At 32.4% G+C, this 15,265-nt stretch overlaps 2 protein-coding genes across 2 annotated transcripts; both read left to right on the top strand.

Annotated features, from left to right (window-relative positions):
- Positions 1–610: 610 nt before the first annotated feature.
- Positions 611–13,104, top strand: LOC142220494 (uncharacterized). The gene is made up of 5 exons (XM_075289672.1): positions 611–794; positions 1,208–1,422; positions 1,497–1,987; positions 12,436–12,802; positions 12,873–13,104. Exons 2-5 carry the CDS (start codon positions 1,224–1,226, stop codon positions 13,058–13,060), a joined length of 1,245 nt encoding a protein of 414 aa, XP_075145787.1. The 5' UTR covers positions 611–794; positions 1,208–1,223; the 3' UTR covers positions 13,061–13,104.
- Positions 6,172–7,826, top strand: LOC142219756 (cytochrome P450 6g1-like). Its single transcript, XM_075288600.1, has 2 exons — positions 6,172–7,419; positions 7,486–7,826. The coding sequence occupies exons 1-2, from the start codon at positions 6,172–6,174 to the stop codon at positions 7,801–7,803; spliced, it is 1,566 nt and encodes a 521-aa protein (XP_075144715.1). The 3' UTR covers positions 7,804–7,826.
- Positions 13,105–15,265: the final 2,161 nt, after the last annotated feature.

Here is a 15,265-nt window from a genome sequence, read left to right on the forward strand (position 1 = left end):
GTATCAAAAAATTGGAAGGTCGTTATAATCGTTGTATCGCTCTTGAAGGGAACTATGTTGAATAATAAAAACGAATTTTGAAAAAAAAACTGTGTTTTGCTTTGTTAGTCCGGGGACTTATCAGCCAAACTGTTATACTATCATATCTAATCAGATATGGCAGGAGGTCTAATAATATCTGGCCAGATCCACCAATTTTTACAAGGGATGCCTTCTTTTGTCTAACATAGACTCCAAATGGATTAATTAAAAGACAATGTTAAAAACTTTTAAGATACCTTGCCATCAGCAACTGTAACCACAACCCAAGCAATTCGATTACAGATAGCAATATTTCCTATAACTTTCTATGCAATCCATGGTGGAGGATACATACAATTCGACATGGCCAAACTTACTGCCGTATGTACTTTTTATTATGTGCATTGCAATATATTTTGTTAAAAAATTGAGTTTACTTTATAATTTCCGAACTAAAACTATTCTAAGGTCAACTTGTGTTCTCATGAAAACACTGTATCGTCACTAACGATAATTATGAAATTATCAAGGTAAATAAATATTAAAGCAAGCGGAAAATACGAAACTGTATGAAATTCTAGTTCAATTCGTCAATTAACATGAAATCGAAGACATGGAAATTGTCATCAATCTTATATACTTCAATTAAATTTGTTACCTGAAAAAAAAGGCCGTATGAATATTTACTTTGCGTCTCAGTTCATGCCGAAAACTTCTTACGTAAAGAAGTAATAACTCAACCATCGAAAAAGTTCCTCAAAACACACACGGAAGTAAGCAACTAACTACAAGATTTGCGTGTATCCCAATGTTAATTAAAAGTGCTTAATTATTTTAATTATTGTTTGTGTTTGTTTGATTTTATTGCTAATATTGCATTCAAGTTTTATTAACAAATAGTTCTGCTACAGCATTTAATTGCATATTTTACTATATGACGTTGAGAGTGATTTTTATTTTTATTTCTACAATCGGTAAAAAAAAACTATCGATTCTTTATGTTGGAATAAGCTGACTTTGGAAATCGCTTCATGATCCACAAAAAATACACTTAACCTTAGACACTTAGATAGAAATTCCCAGATTCAACTAAAGAGAGTTATTGTCATGGTTAAAACTACTTCGTCATTTTATCCTCAAGCTTTCTCTAAGATTCATTGAAGTGACCAATTTTTTTTATTTCAAGTTTTCTATTCAAAACAATGGCAGCTTCAGAAAATGGTCACCAAATAGGTGAAGGCTTACCAGAATGGTTGAATAAAATTACCCTTGAAAAGGCCATAGACCAGCAAATTGGAGATTATAAAAGAATTCTAAAAATTACCACGGAAAATGCAGCAAAAAAGGGTGAAAACTTTACTTCTCTTATAATGCATATAAAGGCGGAAGTAGAAATGCCAGGTAATACAAGAAGCCAAATCGAAATATAATTTGAAAATCAATTGATAGTTTCCGATTTTATCCTTTTTTTTAAGATTGTTCCACCAAATCAGCTACATTCGTTTTAAAAGCTCATCATGTAAATGCATTTATGGCTAATATTTTGGAAAGATTGCGTCTATTCTCCCGGGAAGAGGAAATGTATCACAAAATATTGCCCAAATTTGAATATTTATATAGCGAGGTGGGTAAACCGGTACAATTTTCCCCCAAGGCATACACGTTCGATCGCGACATGGGTGTGGAATACGTGCTATTGGAAGATCTAAAGACTAAACAATACAAACATGCCCATCGTATGGAAGGTTTGGATATGGATCATATGAAAGAAGTCCTCAAGAAAATTGCTGAATTTCATGCAGCATCTGCTTGTTATGTTGAACATTATGGTATGTTTGGAGAAGATTTCACTGTGGGCCTATTCCAGGAGAAAAATAAGGCATTGCTAAAAGAATTCAATGCTTCAGGAGCATTTTTGAATCAATTGAAGAAGTGGAAAAACTGCCAACAATACTATGAAAAATTGGTAAGTAGGAAAAAACCAGAAACAGAAAGTTGAAAAACTTAAAATTTAGTATACGAATCTTTGAAATTCGGTTCTTTTCGCAAATGTCGTATTAGAGGTGTGCACGTGAGTGAAATTTCACTCACGAACATTCACTAAGTCAAATATTTATTCACGCACGATACGTGTGGTAGCCAATCCCACTCACGCACATTCACGAAATGAAAACCAGTACCCACGTATGAACTACATTTAAAGTCTCACGTTCACGCACGATTCACGTGACTCTCGACAAATTCACGAGACACACGACATTTTCCAACCGGGAATGAGCAAGGGTAACAAAATGCATACATTATATTTTATATAAAAATGCATATATTATATTTTATATATTTTATATAACATACGACAGCTAAATCATACATTATATTTTATATAAAAATGCATATATTATATTTTATATATTTTATATAACATACGACAGCTAAATCAATTTCAGTTAACATACGAGTAGGAATTAAATCTTGATTTTTTCGTGAGCGTGATTTTGCAGAAATTTTATTCACGAACCGATTTTATTACTCACGCACGATATATTTTTTTTAGTCCCATTCACGAGAATTGCTTCAGATTTAATTCACGACTCACGTGATTCACGCGTGACAAATTTTAACAAAATTTTTCTTATGAAATAAAATGTTGACAAAATTTTCTAAAGAAATAAAATTTTGGCCAAATTTTCTATAAAAATAAAAATTCGACAAAATTTTCTATATCAATATCATTTTGAGAAACTTTTCTATAGAAATACAATTTGGACAAAATGTTTGGAGAAGAAGAAGAAGGAACAAAACGTTGACCAAATTTTCTATAGATATAAAATTTTTGACCAAATATTCTATAGAAAAACAAGTAAGGAAAGTCTAAAGTCGGGCGGGGCCGACTATATTATACCCTGCACCACTTTGTAGATCTAATTTTTCATGTTAGCCTGATACCGATACCATATCACATCCGTCAAATGTGTTTGGGGCTAAATATATAGAGGTTTGTCCCAAATACATACAAATATCACTCGATCTGGACAGAATTTGATAGACTTCTACAAAATCTATAGACTCAAAATTTAACTCGGCTAATGCACTAGGGTGGAACACAATGTTAGTAAAAACAAGTAAGGAAAGTCTAAAGTCGGGCGGGGCCCTGAACCGCTTTGTAGATCTAAATTTTCGATACCATATCACATCCGTCAAATGTGTTGGGTGCTATATATAAAGGTTTGTCTCAAATACATACATTTAAATATCACTCGATTTGGACAGAATTTGATAGACTTTTACAAAATCTATAGACTCAAAATCTAAGTTGGCTAATGCACTAGGGTGGAACACAATGTTAGTAAAAAAATATGGGAACCATTTAAATCTGAAGCAGTTTTAAGGAAACTTCGCAAAAGTTTATTTATGATTTATCGCTCGATATATATGTATTAGAAGTTTAAGAAAATTAGAGTCATTTTTACAACTTTTCGACTAAGCAGTGGCTATTTAACAAGGAAAATGTTGGTATTTTGACCATTTTTGTCGAAATCAGAAAAACATATATATGGGAGCTATATCTAAATCTGAACCGATTTCAATCAAATTTGGCACACATGACTATACTACCAATTGTACTCCTTGTGCAAAATTTCAAGCTAATCGGGATAAAACTCTGGCTTCTGAGTCCATATAAGTGCACATCGGACGAAAGATATATATGGGAGCTATATCTAAATCTGAATCGATTTCAACCAAATTTGGCACGCATAGCTATAATGCTAAATCTACTCCCTGTGCAAAATCTCAACCAAATTGGGCCAACACTCTGGCTTTTAGGACCATATTAGTCCATATCGGGCGAAAGATATATATGGGAGCTATATCTAAATCTGAATCGATTTCAATGAAATTTTGCACACTTGACTATACTACTAATTGTACTCGTAGTGCAAAATTTCAACCAAATTCGGCCAAAAATCTGGCTTCTGGGGCCATATAAGTCCATATCGGGCGAAAGATATATGGGAGCTATATCTAAATCTGAACCGATTTCAATCAAATTTTGCACACTTGACTATACGACTAAGTGTTATGTTTGTACAAAATTTCAAGCACATCGGTATAAAACTCTGGCTGCTGGGTCCATATTAGTGCATATCGGGCGAAAGATATATATGGGAGCTATATCTAAATCTGAACCGATTTCTTCCAAAATCAATAGGGTTCTATTCTGACCCAAATTAGGAACATGTGCCAAATTTGAAGTCGATTGGACTTAAATTGCGACCTAGACTTTGATCACAAAAATGTGTTCACAGACAGACGGACGGACGGACAGACGGACATGGTTATATCGACCACCCTGAGCATTATTGCCAAAGACACCATGTGTCTATCTCGTCTCCTTCTGGGTGTTACAAACATATGCACTAACTTATAATACCCTGTTCCACAGTGTGGCGCAGGGTATAACAAGTATATACGGCCGTAAGTTCGGCCAGGCCGAATCTTATGTACCCTCCACCATAAATTTCGTAGAAACTTCTACTAAAGACGGTCATACACAATTGAATTACTTGGGTTGCGGCCGAAGGCAAGGCATCTTAAAAATTCGCAACATCATCTTTTAAATTGTAAGTTAGTCCATGCGGGATATATATTTTGCAAAACAAAGGCCAAATAAATACGTATATATTTAGTTCTTGACCGGTATATATAGGGAAGAAATTATTGCGAACCGATATGAACACTTGTGCGGTAATTATAAAACCAGAATTGAAATATGGGGATCGCTTTATATGGGGCTATATACAATTATGAACACGATACTATCAAAAATGACAGATTTTTTACTGATTAGTAGAAATCTTGATGTTTTGGATGATTTTGCAAAATATTCCTCTCTAACTAAGAGGTGCTTCTTAAATTTTCTAAAGAAATAAAATTTTGACAAAATTTTCTACAGAAATAAAATTCTGAAAAAAATTTCTATAGAAATAATTAAAAAAAAAACTTTCTATAGAGTTTATGTTTTGACAAAATTTTCTAAAGAAATAAAATGTTGACAAAATTTTCTATAGAAATAAAATGTTGACAAAATTTTCTAGGACAATAAAATTTTAGTAGATTATTTTTGGCTCTAAGAGTCTCCGCAAGGGCTAAATATAATTATGGACCGATGTGGACCAATTTTTGCATGGTTGTTAGAGACCATATACCAACATCAAGTACTAAATTTCAGCCGAATCGGATGAAATTTGCTTCTCTTAGAGGATCTGCAAGCCAAATCGGGGGATCGGTTTATATGGGGGCTATATACAATTATGGACCGATTGTGACCAATTTTTGCATGGTTATTAGAGACCATATACTAACCCCATGTACCAAATTTCAGCAGGATCGGATGAAATTTGCTTCTCTTAGAGGTTCCGCAAGCCAAATCGGGGGATCGGTTTATATGGGGGCTATATATAATTATGGACCGATGTGGACCAATTGTTGCATGGTAGTTAGAGATGAAATTTGCTTCTCTTAGAGGATCTGCAAGCCAAACTGGGGGGTCCGTTTATATGGGGGCTATACGTAAAAGTGGACCGATATGGCCCATTTGCAATACCATCCGACCTACATCAATAACAACTACTTGTGCCAAGTTTCAAGTCGATAGCTTGTTTCGTTCGGAAGTTAGCGTGATTTCAACAGATGGACGGACGGACGGACGGACGGACGGACGGACGGGCATGCTCAGATCGACTCAGAATTTCACCACGACCCAGAATATATATACTTTATGGGGTCTTAGAGCAATATTTCGATGTGTTACAAACGGAATGACAAAGTTAATATACTCCCCATCCTATGGTGGAGGGTATAAAAATCGTTAATATTACAAAGCCTTTTTATGTACAGTTAACGAACAGAGTAGAGTATCATAATATGTCAGTCAGGCCACTTTTTACCTTCCATCACTCCACTTTTCAATTTATTCATACATATAAATGAGATCGTTAAATTAACTTAGGCTATTTTTGGAAATACTCCAGGTTTTTATTGCTAGACTGATAGCAAAAGCTTTATTGTACTGTCTGCGAACTGTGATATGAATTTCTCAATATGAAAATAAAATTCAGTTTCTGAAAGTTTGCAAATCTATTTTGTTCGATGTTGCTACCGGTAATCTGTATATGTCTAATAGCTCTATTGGCTTTGTGGGCCTCATGGTGTTATAGAAAAAATTTCGGTTATTGGGAAAAACGAAATATACCAAATGTTCCAGGATTGTTTAGTGGATGTTTGAAGGATACTCTTACACTGAAGACAAATTTTGCTTATCATCTAAAATCCATATATATGGAGGAGAAATTTCAGGAAGAACCAGTTGTGGGCATCTATGCTTTTCATCGACCAGCTTTGTTGATTCGCGATCCGGATCTTCTAAAATCGGTGTTTGTGAAAAATTTTCAGAATTTTCCCAATCATTTTGCCCGATCAGATCCCAATGTCGATACCGTAGGAAGTTTAAGTATATCAGTTTTACGTTATAATGTTTGGAAAAAGATGCATACAGCCTTAACTCCTGTATTTTCCTATGGAAAAATAAAGCTAATGTACCCTTTAATCCAAAAAGTGGGTGACAATCTACGAAAATTTATGCAAGTAAAAGGATCTCGATTTGTGATTGATATGAAGCATTTGGCTACGCTCTACACAACCGATTCTTTTGGAACAGCTGTGTTTGGCTTGGATTCAAATGTCTTGGAAAATCCTAAAAGTGAATTTGCTTTGGAGATTAAACGAATGGTTCAATTCGATTGGAAGAGAGCCATAACGTTTATATTCGTTTATTTCATGCCACAATTGACTGGTTTAGTTGGTGCAAAAATGTATCACAAAGAAACTGAGAAATATATGGCCTCCATGCTTTCAGAAATTATGGAAGCCAGAGAAAAATCGGCAATAAAACGAAATGATTTGATAGATGTTTTTCTCAAGTTGAAAGATAATCCTGAATTGAACACAAAGGATATGCCTCCAATTATGAATAATATACAGGCTCAAGCGATATTTTTCACAATGGCGGGTTTTGAAACATCAGCTACGACCATTTCGAGTACTCTCTTGGAATTGGCGAAGAATCCCCATATTCAATTAAAACTAAGAGATGAAATTTACAAGGCTTGGCACGAAGGTCAGGGTGAAATTAGCTATGAGTCTTTAAATAGTTTGGAATATTTAGATAAAGTTGTCCATGAAACTTTGAGAATGTATCCTCCTTTACCATTGCTGGAAAGGGAACATTTACCAACGGAAAATGGTGAGTTATTTTCCTTAAGGCCTTATAAAGATTATACCATACCACAAGGAATGGCTGTGTATATCTCGGTATACGGTTTGCATTATGATCCCAAGGTAAGTGTTGGTAGAGTGTGTGTATACATCTTGGAAATCTTTCAATGTTTTTTTGCTCGATTTTAGCATTGGCCAGATCCTCACATTTTCAATCCTGAACGTTTCTCTGTGGAAGAAAAAATGTCCCGCCATCCCATGGTCTATCTTCCTTTTGGCAATGGTCCTCACAAATGCATGGGCACCCTACTGGGCCTTTTGCAAGTGAAAGTATTCTTAGTGAACTTCCTACAAGATCACTATGTTCGGTTGTGTGAAAAGACTCCATTATCTGCAAAACTTGAGCCGAAGTCTTTTATATTACAAGTGAAAGGAGGTGTTCCTTTGGAAGTTGTACTAGATGATATGAATAAAATGGATGTAGAGGGTGGACCCATCTATAAATAAAAATTGTATTTGTTGTTTTCAAATATGGTGATCGTCAAATCTGGTGGTCGAAAAGTACCAATTTGTGCATGGTTAGGTTAGGTTAGGTGGCAGCCCGATGTATCAGGCTCACTTAGACTATTCAGTCCATTGTGATACCACATTGGTGAACTTCTCTCTTATCACTGAGTGTTGCCCGATTCCATGTTAAGCTCAATGAAAAGGGACCTCCTTTTTATAGCCGAGTCCGAACGGCGTACCACATTGCAGTGAGGTGGGATAATCCACCGCTGAAAAACAATATATACCATCTAACTACCAATGTAAAAATTGGTCCACATCCTTCCCACAACTACTTATTGTTTCACTTATTTTAAATATTTTAGAATTTGATCATGAAGTTTGGGGACAAACACTGCTATAACATTTTCGGACACCTTTGTGTTTGTTTACAAGAAACAAGTATATATAAGATTCAGCCTGGCCGAACTTACGTGCCCTCCACCATGGATTGCGTAGAAACTTCTACTAAAAACGGTCATACACAATTGAATTACTTGGGTTGCGGGCGAAGGCAAGGCATCTTAAAAATTCGCAACATCATCTTTTAAATTGTGAGTTAGTCCATGAGGGACATATATTAGGCAAAACAAAGGCCGAATAAATACGTATATATTTAGTTCTTTACCGGTATATATAGGGAAGAAATTATTGCGAACCGATATGAACACTTGTGCGGTAATTATAAAGCCAGAATTGAAATATGGGGATCGCTTTATATGGGGGCTATATACAATTATGAACACGATACTACCAAAAATGACAGATTTTTTACTGATTGGTAGAATTCTTGATGTTTTGGATGATTTTGCAAAATATTCCTCTCCAACTAAGAGGTGCTTCATAAATTTTGACAAAATTTTCTGCAGAAAAAAAAATTCTGAAAAAAAATTTCTATAGAAATAATTTTTTAACAAAATTTTCTATAGAGTTTATGTTTTGACAAAAATTTCTAAAGAAATAAAATGTTGACAAAATTTTCTATAGAAATATAATTTTGACAAAATTTTCTAGGGCAATAAAATTTTAGTAGATTATTTTTAGCTCTTAGAGTCTCCGCAAGGGCTAAATATAATTATGGACCGATTGTGACCAATTTTTGCATGGTTGCTAGAGACCATATACCAACATAAAGTACTAAATTTCAGCAGGATCGGATGAAATTTTCTTCTCTTTAAGGCTCCGGAAGCCAGATCTGGGGATCGGTTTATATGGGGTCTATATATAATTATGGAGCGATGTGGACCATTTTTTGCACGGTTGTTATAGACCATATACTAACACCATATACCAAATTTCAGCCGGATCGAATGAAATTTGCTTCTCTTAGAGGCCTTGCAAGCCAAATCGGAGGATCGGTTTATATGGGGGCTATATATAATTATGGACCAATGTGGACCAATTTTTACGTGGTTGTTGGAGACCATATACTAACACCATGTACCAAATTTCAGCCGGATCGGATGAAATTTGCTTCTCTTAGAGGCTCCGCAAGCCAAATCGGGGGATCGGTTTATATGGGGGCTATACGTAAAAGCGGACCAATATGGCCGATTTGCAATACCATCCGACCTACATCAATAACAACTACTTGTGCCAAGTTTCAAGTTGATAGCTTCTTTCGTTCGGAAGTTAGCGTGATTTCAACAGACGGACGGACGGACATGCTCAGATCGACTCAGAATTTCACCACGACCCAGAATATATATACTTTATGGGGTCTTAGAACAATATTTCGATGTGTTACAAACAGAATGACAAAGTTAATATACCCCCATCCTATGGTGGAGGGTATAAAAATGTCTATAGAAATAAATTTTTGATTTATTAATTTATTTATTAACTATAGAAATAAATTTTTGACAAATTTAACTATAGAAATAAAATTTTGACAAAAGTATATAACTAAAATCTATAGAATCTATAAAAATAAAATTTTTGCTCAAATCCTCTATAGAAATAAAATTTCGACAAAATTTTCGATAGAAATAAAATGTTTATAAAATCTTCTATAGGAATAACATGTTTGATAAAAAAATCTATGTATATAAAATTTTTGATCAAATTCTCTATAGAAATAAGATTTTGACAAAATGAACTATAGAAATAATATTTTGACAAAATTATAGAACTAAAATCTATAGAATCTATGGAAATCAAATTTTAAAAATTTTCTATGGAAATAAAATTTTGACAAAATTTTCTATAGAAATAAAAATTTGAAGAAAAAAATCTATAGAAAAAACATTTTGACAAAATTGTCTATTGAAATAAATTTTTGACAAAACTAACGATAGAAAAAAAAAATTGACAAAATTATAGAACTAAAATCTATAGAATCTATAGAAATAAAACTGTTTATCAAATTCTCTATAGAAATACAATTTTACAAAATTTTCTATAGAAATAAAATTTTGATAAAATCTTCTATAGAGATAAAATTTTTATAGATATAAAATTTTAGATCAAATTCTCTGTAGAAATAATTTTTTTTTTTTGAAATAAAAATATGAAAAAAAAATTTCTATAGAAAAAATACTTTGACAAAATTTTCTATAGAAATAAAAATTTTAAAAAATTTTCTATGGAAATAAAATTTTGACAAAATTTTCTATAGAAAGAAAAATTTTAAAAATTTTTTATGGAAATAAAAATTTTAAAAATTTTTCTATAGAAATAAAATTTTGACAAAATTTTCTATAGAAATAAAAATTTTAAAAATTTTTCTATAGAAATAAAATTTTGACAAAATTTTCTATAGAAATAAAATTTTGACAAAATTTTCTATAGAAATAAAATTTGAAAAAAATTTCTATAGAAAAAAAAACTTTGACAAAATTTTGTATAGAAAAAAAAAACTTTGACAAAATTTTCTATAGAAATAAAAATTTTAAAAATTTTTCTATGGAAATAAAATTTTAACAAAATTTTCTATAGAAATAAAAATTTAAAAAAAAAATCTATAAAAATAAAATTTTGACAAAATTTTATACAGAAATAAAATTTTGACAAAATTTTCTAAAGAAATAAAATTTTGAAAAAATTTAAATAAAATGTTGACAATATTTTGAATAAAAATAAAATCTTGACAAAATTTTCTGTAAAAACTTTGTCGGTTTATATGAGGGCTATACTTAAACGTAGTCCAATATAGTCCATTTTGAATACCCTATAATTTAATATAAACTACTTGTATAGAGTTATCAAAACCGGTCGGGGAAAACCGGTCAATTTGTCGATAAAATCCTATTTTTGATGGACCGGTAGAACTGGTTTTTTTTAATATCATAAAAACCGGTTTTCGTTTTTTTTTTAATGTAAACTGAAATAAGAAAATATCCCAGATGTATTTTCTGCGCACTTCCAACATACAAAAAAAAAATCTGATTCAATCACGAAATTAATTGATCCAAATAATTTTTTACTTGAAATGTCTTCAATCACGAAAATGATAGTATTAATCACAGTTTTAATTGGGCATAAAAATAGACTTGATTTAAAAATTAATTGATTTCATTAGCAAATTTCAATTAATTTTTTAATTGATTCAATTAAAAATTTTATTGATGTTGATAGCAAAGCTCAATTAATTTTAACTAAAAAAGGACCTTTTTTCAATTACTTTCTGAATTGGCTTAGTGTTTTTAGTTTGATTAACAACTGATTGTTTGAAATACATTTTTAATTAAAAATTAAAAAAAAAAATTTCATCACTTTTGTTAATTGACTTAGTCTTCCGAATTCGATTAAAAAGTTAATTAATTTTTGAATAAAAATTTTAAAATTTTATATCATTGACTTAATTAACTTAACCTTTCTATCTTGATTAAAAAGTTAATTGTACCAATTAATTTATTAATTAAACAAATGCTCAACTTCAATTAAATTTTTAATTGGAAATATTTTGGTGATATTTTTTTCTGTGTAGTATTCGTCCAAGATGTCAAATAAAATACGTTGGTTTTCTAAAAAAATCCCAGATATATTTCAATGAAATATAAGCAAATCGTGCTTGTTCAATTCGGAGCGTATATTTTGTCAACAAAATTAATAATATTTCTTACATTTTTATTACAATGAGCTCTTTAATTTTTACATTAAAACATTGATGTATTTTTTCCTTAATTAAGTGTTTTTGCTAATTTTGGGAAAAAAGGTTGGTTATTTAATTTTTAAAACACCGCCCACCGGTTGTAAAAAATGGTCCGGTTTTTTAGAACTGAGAAAAACCGGCTTTCAAAAAACCGGGTTTTTGATCACTCTATACTTGTACCAAGTTTCAAGTCGTCAAACGTAGTGGCGAGCAAGTCACAACAAAATCTCCTGTGAAGTTCAACAATAGTTTACTAGTAGCGCATAAGGAAACCTAATGGTTCCCTCCAATGATAAGTCCCTATTCAATTCAGCCGTTTTTGAATTAAAAGTAATGGAGAGAGAAACAACGTTTATTTATTTTGGTATTAGCGGTTCTACAAGATAATAACTAGTCCCACTGTCTTAGAGGTTTAGGTTCAATTTCATTAGATGCTCACAAAATATGTTGTATTTTTTTATTAAATAATAAAAATTTTTAAATTATTGATTTCTCTTTAGGCTGACTCTGATGATTTCCTTGTCGACCGCCTTCTAGAAGATCAACGTGTCAATAACCGCCAATTCAATGTTCTCAATCACAGTGATCTATGGACCAACAATATTTTATTCCAATACGATGCATTTGGAAAAATTAAAAATACCCTACTAGTCGATTTCCAAATGAGTAAATATGGATCACCAGCTTATGATCTGTACTATTTAATATTGTCTTCGGCTAAAAAGGATATAAAATTGGCACAATTCGATTATATGATACGATTCTATTATGATCATTTAATAGAGAATTTAAAGCTATTACAATATCACAGGCCATTGCCCAAGTTACAGAATATCCATGGAAATTTATTGAAAAATGGTTTAGCAGGTTAGTATCTTAAATCACAAATAGATTTTGAAATTGGGTTGAAAATTTGAAATTGTATCGTTTTTTGTAGCCTATATGGTTGTTTCGAAAGTTTTACCTCTTGCCATGTTGGATAAAACCGATGATGTTACCATGGAAAATTATACAGCTGATGAATCAAAATTAAAAGCCGATATGTTTGGCAATCATAAATATTGTCAAGCCATGATGGAACTTCTGCCGTGGTTGGATAATCGTGGTTTGTTGGATTGGAAATAGAGAAAAAAAGCAAAAATGTCAATAAATGTTTCCTCTGTAAGAAATTACTGTGTTTGAATGATCATTTGGGGAGTCGTTAGCGATTCTTCTTGGTGAGATGTTAGAGTGTCTTCTTGGGGAGTGCATTAACCCTCTAATGCCCAATCCCGTCTTTAGGCGGGCTTCGTTAAATCAGAAAGCTTTTAGTAAAACACACCTTAAGACAAAAAAAACAAGTAAGGAAAGTCTAAAGTCGGGCGGGGCCGACTATATTATACCCTGCACCACTCTGTAGATCTAAATTTTCGATACCATATCACATCCGTCAAATGTGTTGGGGGCTATATATAAAGGTTTGTCCCAAATACATACATTTACGTATCACTCGATCTGGACAGAATTTGATAGACTTCTACAAAATTTATAGACTCAAAATTTAAGTCTGCTAATGCACTAGGATGGAACACAATGTTAGTAAAAAAATATGGGAAACATTTAAATCTGAAGCAATTTTAAGGAAACTTCGCAAAAATTTATTTATGATTTATCACTCAATATATATGTATTAGAAGTTTAGGAAAATTAGAGTCATTTTTACAACTTTTCGACTAAAAAGTGGCGATTTTACAAGGAAAATATTGGTATTTTGACCATTTTTGTCGAAATCAGAAAAACATATATATGGGAGCTATATCTAAATCAGAACCGATTCCAACCAAATTTGGCACGCATAGCAACAATGCTAATTCTACTCCCTGTGCAAAATTTCAACAAAATCGGAGTTAAAAATTGGCCTCTGTGGTCATATGAGTGTAAATCGGGCGAAAGCTATATATGGGAGCTATATCTAAATCTGAACCGATTTCAACCAAATTTGGCACGCATAGCAACAATGCTAATTCTACTCCCTGTGCAAAATTTTAACTAAATCGGAGTTAAAAATTGGCCTCTGTGGTCATATGAGTGTAAATCGGGCGAAAACTATATATGGGAGCTATATCTAAATCTGAACCGATTTCAACCAAATTTGGCACGCATAACTAAAATGCTAATTCTACTCCCTGTGCAAAATTTCAACTAAATCGGAGGAAAAAATTGGTCTCTGTGGTCATATGAGTGTAAATCGGGCGAAAGCTATATATGGGAGCTATATCTAAATCTGAACCGATTTCAACTAAATTTGGCACGCATAGCTACAATACTAATTCTACTCCCTGTGCAAAATTTCAACCAAATTGGAGTAAAACTCTGGCTTCTGGGACCGTATTAGTCCATATCGGGCGAAAGATATATATGGGAGCTATATCTAAATCTGAACCGATTTCAATAAAATTTTGCACATTTGACTATACTACCAATTGTACTCCTAGTGCAAAATTTCAACCAAATTGGGGTAATACTCAGGCTTCTAGGGCCTTATAAGTGCATATCGGGCGAAAGATATATATGGGAGCTATATCTAAATCTGAACCGATTTCTTCCAAAATCAATAGGGTTCTATTTTGACCCAAAACACATACTTGTGCCAAATTCGAAGTCGATTGGGCTTAAATTACTACCTAATCCCTTGGTTACAAAAATGTGTTCACGGACAGACGGACAGACGGACATGGCTATATCGACTCAGGAGCCCACCCTAAGCATTTTTGTCAAAGACACCATGTGTCTATCTCGTCTCCTTCTGGGTGTTGCAAACATATGAACTAACTTATAATATCCTGTTCCACAGTGTGGCGCAGGGTATAAAAAATGGGTAAATTAAAAAGAAAACTTAGTTAAAATTGAGCAAAAGGTTTTGCAGCATATACTGAATTTTACCGTATTAACTTTTCTTGTTCAGTTTTCTTGCTTTTGTGTCGTTAACATTGAATATTTAATCAGCTAACAAAAAAATTGAGGCGTTACAGGGTTAATGCACACTAAGCTTTTTGCTTCAGTGTAGTGCTATATATAGCTGTCATTATAATTATCTTTGTCAATTATAATTTCAAATTAAATACTTACCGCAAACACTGGGTATCCACTTAAGGTAAATGAATTTTTTGATTTTTAGAGGCGATTAAATCAAAAATGTATGGAATGCTAAACAAACGCTAACTACCATTATATAGATATTTTAAGTAGATTTATTTACTTATCTATTTTTATGCAAAGTTTGACTACAACATAAGAGTGGGTCGTTTTTTTTTTGGCGGGGTGCGAAAATAATTTTATTAGTGATTTTCC

This window comes from Haematobia irritans, chromosome 1 (assembly GCF_050003625.1).
Source record: "Haematobia irritans isolate KBUSLIRL chromosome 1, ASM5000362v1, whole genome shotgun sequence".
Classification (NCBI taxonomy): domain Eukaryota; kingdom Metazoa; phylum Arthropoda; class Insecta; order Diptera; family Muscidae; genus Haematobia; species Haematobia irritans.

What these genes read in the sequence shown, in the direction of transcription:
- LOC142220494 (XM_075289672.1), top strand. Translation starts at nt 1,224, where the DNA reads ATGGCAGCTTCAGAAAATGGTCACCAAATAGGTGAAGGCTTACCAGAA. An exon ending in GGCGGAAGTAGAAATGCCAG is followed by an intron (nt 1,423 to 1,496) that starts GTAATACAAGAA and finishes CTTTTTTTTAAG; the next exon opens with ATTGTTCCACCAAATCAGCT. An exon ending in ATTGAAAAATGGTTTAGCAG is followed by an intron (nt 12,803 to 12,872) that starts GTTAGTATCTTA and finishes CGTTTTTTGTAG; the next exon opens with CCTATATGGTTGTTTCGAAA.
- LOC142219756 (XM_075288600.1), top strand. Translation starts at nt 6,172, where the DNA reads ATGTTGCTACCGGTAATCTGTATATGTCTAATAGCTCTATTGGCTTTG. An exon ending in GTTTGCATTATGATCCCAAG is followed by an intron (nt 7,420 to 7,485) that starts GTAAGTGTTGGT and finishes GCTCGATTTTAG; the next exon opens with CATTGGCCAGATCCTCACAT.